The sequence below is a fragment of the Rhinopithecus bieti genome, unplaced genomic scaffold, assembly GCF_001698545.2.
Source record: "Rhinopithecus bieti isolate Rb0 unplaced genomic scaffold, ASM169854v2 scaffold_5260, whole genome shotgun sequence".
In the NCBI taxonomy this organism is placed as follows: Eukaryota; Metazoa; Chordata; class Mammalia; order Primates; family Cercopithecidae; genus Rhinopithecus; species Rhinopithecus bieti.
In genome coordinates this window covers 1,648,803-1,656,303 of record NW_016805896.1, presented here as the reverse complement: position 1 = coordinate 1,656,303, position 7,501 = coordinate 1,648,803, and the positions used below count along the sequence as shown (strand labels likewise).

At 38.2% G+C, this 7,501-nt stretch overlaps 1 protein-coding gene across 1 annotated transcript; it reads left to right on the top strand.

Annotated features, from left to right (window-relative positions):
- The first annotated feature begins 6,123 nt into the window (after window positions 1–6,123).
- Window positions 6,124–7,380, top strand: LOC108530872 (developmental pluripotency-associated protein 4). Its single transcript, XM_017873942.1, has one exon. It carries the CDS (start codon window positions 6,150–6,152, stop codon window positions 7,029–7,031), a length of 882 nt encoding a protein of 293 aa, XP_017729431.1. The 5' UTR covers window positions 6,124–6,149; the 3' UTR covers window positions 7,032–7,380.
- Window positions 7,381–7,501: the final 121 nt, after the last annotated feature.

Below are 7,501 nucleotides of genomic sequence, written 5' to 3'. Positions count from 1 at the left end.
AACTTAGATTTTGCAAAAATTTCTTGGGCAGGACACAATCAGCATTAAACAAATAATTTAAATTAATTAATTAAATTCCTTAAAAAACTAAAACATCTGCTCTGCAAAGCACACCATTATAAAAATGAATGGACAAGCCACAGACTAAGGAAAAAGTTTTGTAACACATATGACAAAGAACTTGCACATAAAGAACACCTACAAATCAACAGTAAAATGATGACCATCCCAGTTTTTAAAAGAAGTTGAAGATTTGCACACTTTACCATAGAAGATGTATTAATGCTCTACAAACACATGAAAGTTTAGATATTCAATATATTAAGGTGCTATATTTGGGGATAGCATGTCCTCAACCTCATCTGGTACTTGACATCTTTAGTCATAAGAATCTGTAAGTTAAAACCACAATAAGGTACCATTTCATACTCAGTAGATTAGCTAAAGTCAAAAGGAGTAACTCCACTGCCTACTGGTAAAAATATGGAACAATTAGTAATGGTATCTCAGATTTCCTTGGAAAACTATTTCCCTGTACTCTCAGACCATGTGTATCTGGTGGAGTGGAATCTACCTGAAGACTTCTGCAATAGAGTGAAGACTTGGGCCTGGCCTATTAGAATAACAGTAACAGATTAAGAAATATTACTTAATGCAAGCTGGCTCAAAGTCAGTACAGTCAGCTCTGAGCCTTTGTAATTCTTGGGAAAGAAATGCAGGGATTTTTTGTTTTTGTTTTTGTTTGTTTTTTGTTTTTTTTTGTATTGGCACCTAAACTGATAAATGTAAACCTAGAGCAATTGGTGGTTATTGTGATCACCACCCTGGAAAAGTACTTATAAAAAGAAACTTAGCCAGGTACAGCAGCTCATGCCTGTAGTCGCAGCATTTTGGGAGGCTGAGGTGGGAAGATCACTTGAGCCAGAAGTTGGAGACCAGCCTGGGCAACATAGGAATACCCCGTTTTCTACAATACTAAAAAAAAATTAGCTGGGCTTGGGGTCATGCACCTGTGGTCCCAGCTACTTGGGAGGCTGAAGTGGGAAGATCGCTTGAGCCCAGGAGGTAGAGGCTACAACGAGCCATGATTAAGCCACTGCACTCCAGCCTGGGTGACAGAGTGAAACCCTGTCTTAAAAAAAGGAAGGAAGGAAGGAAGGAAGGAAGGAAGGAAGGAAGGAAGGAAGGAAGGAAGGAAGGAAGGAGAGAGAAAGAAAGCTATCTCAGAGTTACATGGCACCAAAAGATGGAAAGACACAGAAAATTTTGGCCCTGAATCCAGCAGTACATTAGCTTGCTATACCCATGTACTCATCAATTCGGAAAGTCAAAAATTCCCCTTTTCTTCAAGCCAGTTTGAATTTTAGTTTTATTTAGAACTAAAAGAATCTTAAGTAAAACAGAAGTAACCAGATTCTATTTTCCTTTGCCAGTAAATGACAACAAAAGTCTAGGATATATGTTGGAACCAATCTGTATACTATATTCTTTTTTTGATGCAAGACTTGAGGGGCAGGCATTAATTGCTTTCTGCTTTATAAGTTAAATATTTCAAAATTTCTTCCTAAAAGATATGAGCTAAACAATTATATTTTAATATTCAGTATATCAAATTAAAATAGTCAGATACAACTTTCAGAACTAAAGTATGATGTTATCTTTGGAGTAAACTAAAAGAGCTAAAGTATAATAAATAACAAATAATCAATGATGTTATCTTTGTAGTAAATTAAAAGAACACATTGGGCTGAATTTTTAACATTAGAACACAATAGTCTTTTAGTTCATTATACATATCCTTTAATAATCTGATACTTCTTTTAAGTTCCAAATCAGGCATATAGGCCCATCTCAGATAAGAAAATATCTTTTAATAGACTATAACAATAATAGCTGCATTTGTTGAAAGCTTATTATTTTTTAAGCATTTATTCTCTTTAAATGCATTATTACATTTAATCCTTACAATAATCCCATGTTATAGATTCATTTCATTGAGGTCATTGTAAAGATGAGGAAACTAAGAATTACAAAAGTTGTACAAATTCCTTGTCACATGCTGAATGCCATACATACATGGACTTTGGCTTATCTGACTTCAGATTTTGAGATCCTAATCATTTCTCATATATAAGTCAAACTTGCAAAAAGAAAAAAAAGAAAAAAAATGAAATAAATCTAGGCCCTAAGAGTGAAGTAAAAGATTCCTAAATTTAGGAACTACAGAAATAAAGATTCACTGGATGAAAGAAAGCCCAGTTCCCAATTTCTGTAGCTGGCTTTGTTCAGTTTTAACAGATACCTCTCTTAGAACACATAATATGCAAACATAAAATCTTTTAAAATATCAAGTGATTTTATTTTTTGAAAATTCATTGGAAGAAACAAAGTTCAATTCTCACTTTAAACAATAATTTTAAAATCTAAATTAAGGTTTGTTATAAAAAACATCTAATTATTGGAGAGAGTTTTGGAAAATATTTGTACAGTCTTAGATTTAGCAAAACGTGGGGAAAGGTAGACTTTCTAAAACAAAACAGCCCACCCAGAAGTCATACAGTACAAAATAGACATATTTGATTGTATTAAAATATTCAACCACATTTATCATTTCTTTTCTCTTTTTTTTTTTTTTTTTTTGAGATAGAGTCTCACTCTGATGCCATGCAGTAGTGCAGTGGCGGGATCTTGGCTTACTTCAACCTCTGCCTCCCGGGTTCAAGCGATTCTCCCGAGTCAGCCTCCTAGGTAGCTGGGACTACAGGCACGTGCCACCACACTTGGCTAATTTTTTGTATTTTTAGTAGACATGGGGTTTCACCCTGTTACCCAGGATTGTCTGCATCTCCTGACCTCGTGATCTGCCCGCCTCGGCCTCCCGAGGTGCTGGGATTATAGGCATGGGCCACAGTGATCGGCCAGCATTTGTTTTTTCTAATTACTCGTTGCTGCTAATGCTTTTACTATCATCTGCACTATAAATGTTTTCCAACTCTATTGTTTGTCTTTTAAATGTGTTTCAATATTTTTAATATACAGAGAGCCTGTAAATTAATAATACAAATAGAAAAAAAAGAAGCAAAGGATTCACAAAATACTTCAACAGACAAGTCAAGGAAGATAAAATCCAAACATCAACAAACATAAAATGTTTTTCAATTCTCTGGTAGTAAGAAAAACACAAAATAAAACCATAATGACATAATATTCTTAACTTATCAGATTGGCAAAAATTAGAAAATGGAAAACATTTTCTTCTGGCAATGGTTCAGAAAACAAGCACTGGGAGAAGGAGTTGCTAAAATCATTTTGGAAAGTAATCTGCCAGTAACTGTTAATATATGAAAAGACAAGCAGCTTTTGATTCAGTAGCCCCATTTTTCCTAATTTCAGTTACAGAAATACAAAACATCTTTATATGAATATATTCATTATATATATACACATATTTTGTATATGTATAAATATATTTATATATAAGTATATATGTATATGTACATACACACAAAGGCTTTTTTTTTTTTTTTTTTTTTTTTTTTTTTTTTTTTTTTTTTGATGGAGTCTTGCTCTGTCACCCAGGCTGGAGTGCAGTGGTGTGACCTTGGCTCACTGCAACCTCTGCCTCCCAGGTTCAAGCAATTCTCCTGCCTCAGCCTCCCGAGTAGCTGGGACTACAGGCACACGCCACCACGCCTGGCTAATTTTTTGTATTTTAGTAGAGATGGCATTTCACTGTGTTCCCAGGCTGGTCTTCAACTCCTGAGCTTGGGCAATCTGCCCGCCTAGGCAAAGATGTTTTTTGTAGCATGAAAGCACTTGAAAGTTTACCAGTTGGAAAATGCTAAATAGATTATGTTATACCCATGCCTTGGAATATCTTGAAACTATAATAAAAAAGCACAAGTTATACTGTATCCATAGCCACTGACTTCAAGAGATGTTTGTAGTATATTGTTTTAAAATAAAACCAAATTAAATTTCATGTATTATATACTAAATAAGAATATCTTGTGAAAAGGCCATTTGTCTGACTATGGAGAAGAACCTGAAAGGAGTAAAAGGCAGTTAACATTGGTTATTACAGAGGGATGAGCTAAAGAAAGGTTGTGATGTGTAAGATCATGAATTTTTTACTAATAAAATTCTGTATGATTTTTGTCATTTTAAAATCTAATATAGAAAGGCAAAAAAAAAAAAATGAAGCTGTAGTAGTGACATAAAGTCGATTTTAATGTTGAAAATGTCAACCTGACATGTAGCTACTGCATAGTGAGTACAGTGTTGTATGTGACTGCAGAATGAGTCATACAAATGGCTCTGGGGACCTTGCCGATTTTGCACTGTGAGTGGGCCTGTGGCAACTGCAAAGCATTCAGATTCAAAAATTGTGGAACACTGTGTCAGCTCACCTCCAGCTTTCACTCTGAGACCTCCTCGTAAGGAAATGAGTGTTGATACCTTTAGGGACAGAGAATGAATGGGGAAGAGGGAAAACTGATGAAGCAAAGATGTGGCAAGTAAGTCAGGAGATGATTTGATCAGATCAGGCAGTTCCTAAGGGAATAGTCTTTAAAAGGGGGAGGGCTGGCTCTTCTTCAGCAATGCAAGTTAGGATGAGGCTCTTCAGTCTACCTTTCAACAACAATAACTGACACATGCTGCTTACTTTTTGGCAGACACACTTCTGAGAGCTTTATACATTTGACTCATTTAATCCTCCAACAAGCATATTAAATTGGTCTTATCACCTCTGTTTTACAGATGAAGTAACAGTGAGACAGATGAGAGAGAGAACTTAACAGTTTTATAGTCTCAAAGCTGAATATTCTTAATATAGCCTTAATTACGTAAAAGTATACCTCAAATATATTGCAGGTTTAGCTCCGTACCACCACAATAAAGTGAGTATCACAATGAAGCAAGTCACATAAATGTTTGGTTTCCCAATACATATAAAAGTTATGTTTACACTATACTGTAGTCTTTTAAGAGTGAAATAGCATTATGTTTAAAAATACTATGTAAATACCCTAATTAAAAAATACTGTATTGCTAAAATACACTAATCATCATCTGTGCCTTCATCTTTTTTCCTGGTGGATGGTCTTGCCTCAGTGTTGATTGCTGCTGATTGATCAGGGTGGTGGTTGCTGTAGGCTGAGGTGGCTGTGGAAATTTTTAAAAATAAGACAGCAATGAAGTTTGCCACATTAATTAATTATTCCTTCTATGGAAGATTCCTCCGTGGCATGTGATGTTGTTGATAGAATCACACCCACAGTAGAACTTCTTTCAAAATTGGGGTCAATATCCTTAATTCCTGCTTCTGCTACTTTGTTAACTAAGTTTATGGAATATTTTAAATTCTTTGTTGTTTCAACAATATTCACAGCACCTTACACAGGAACAGATTCCATCTCAATAAACCACTTTATTTGCTCATTCAACTTCTTATTCATCCAAGTTTTATTATGAGATTACAGCAACTCAGTCATATCTTCAGGCTCCACTTCTAATTCTGATTTTCTTATTTTCACCACATCTGCAGTTACTTCCTCCCATAAAGTCTTAAACCTCTCAAAGTCATCCCGGATGGTTGGAATCAACTTCTTTCAACTCTGTTAATGTTGATATTTTGTCCTTGTCTCGTAAATCACTAACATTCTTAATGGCATCTAGAATGGTGAATCCTTTCCAGAAGGTTTACAATGTATATTGTCCAGACCCAACAGAGGAATCACTGTCTATGCCAGCTATAGTTTTACAAAATGTATTTTTTTTTCTTTTTTCTTTTTTCTTTTGAGACGGAGTCTCACTCTGTCGCCCAGGCTGGAGTGCAGTGGAGTCACCTCCGCTCACTGCAAGCTCAGCCTCCTGGGTTCACGACATCCTCCTAGCCTCAGCCTCCAGAGTAGCTGGGATTACAGGTGCCCGCCACCATGCCAGGCTAATTTTAGTAGAGACGGGGTTTCACCGTGTTAGCCAGAATGGTCTCCATCTCCTGACCTTGTGATCCGCCCGCCTCAGCCTCCCAAAGTTCTGGGATTACAGCATGAGCCACCGCGCCTGGCATACAAAATGTATTTCTTAAATGATTTGACTTAAAAGTCCAAAAGGGGAAGCATTTGCGAGGCTCCGCTTCTACAAGTATGGAGAAGGCGAAAGGCAAGGAGACCTCCACAGAGAAGTCGAGGGAAGAGGATCAGCAGGCTTCTAATCAACCAAACGTGATTGCTTTGCCAGGAACATCAGCAAAGGGAACCAAAGAAAAAATGTCTGTCAAAGGCAATAAAGTGCTCTGTCCTAAGAAGAAGGCAGAGCACAGTGACAACCCCAGACCTCAGAAGAAGATACCAATCCCTCCATTAGCCTCTAAGCTGCCACCTGTTAATCTGATTCACTGGGACATTCTGCGGGCCTGGTGCCAGCAATTGAAGCTGAGCTCCAAAGGCCAGAAATTGGATGCATATAAGCGCCTGTGTGCCTTTGCCTACTCAAATCAAAAGGATTTTCCTAGCACAGCAAAAGAGGCAAAAATCCGGAAATCATTGCAAAAAAAAGTAAAGGTGGAAAAAGGGGAAACGTCCCTGCAAAGTTCTGAGACACATCCTCCTGAAGTGGCCCTTCCCCCTGCGGAGGGGCCGCCTGCCCTGGAAGATTCCACTGCTCTCCTTGAGGGAGTTAATACAGTTGTGGTGACAACTTCTGCCCCAGAGGCTTTGCTGGCCTCCTGGGTGAGAATTTCGGCCAGGGCAAGGACGCCAGAGGCAGTGGAATCTCCACAAGAGGTCTGTGGTGTCAGGTGGTGTGTGGTCCATGGGAAAAGTCTCCCTGCAGACACAGATGTTTGGGTTCACCTGCAGTTTCATGCTGGTCAAGCCTGGGTTCCAGAAAAGCAAGAAGGGAGAGTGAGTGCACTCTTCTTGCTTCCTGCCTCCAATTTTCCACCCCCGCATCTTGAAGACAATATGTTGTGCCCCAAATGTGTTCACAGGAACAAGGTCTTAATAAAAAGCCTCCAATGGGAATAGAATATCAGGGAAAAGGCCACATCTATGGTAATTAATGGCAGAAAGTCTGGAGAGTCGGATTCCGCGGGGCTGCTGACAGGTGAACTCTGGTCCTCTGCACACCTGTTTATGGACCATGCAGATTAGTGGGGTGGCAGATGTTAGCCTAAGAGCCCTAGCAGTGCCTGTTGCTTTGTGAGTGGAGATAGAGACTCTCAGATTTAAAAATGGGAAAAACATTTCGCAAATTACCAGAAATTGTAGTTAATATGTAGAAAACTCATTCATACTACTTTTCTAAAATAGACATGACTTCAGCAGCAGCTCTTTTTTGTTTTGTTTTGTCTTTTGAGACAGCGTCTCACTCTGTTGCCCAGGCCGGAGTGCACTTGGTGCAATCTCAGTTCAGTGCAATCTCTGCCTCCTGAGTTCAAGTGATTCTCCTACCTCAGCCTCCCGAGTAGCTGGGATTACAGGCACCTGCCACCACA

What these genes read in the sequence shown, in the direction of transcription:
- LOC108530872 (XM_017873942.1), top strand. Translation starts at nt 6,150, where the DNA reads ATGGAGAAGGCGAAAGGCAAGGAGACCTCCACAGAGAAGTCGAGGGAA.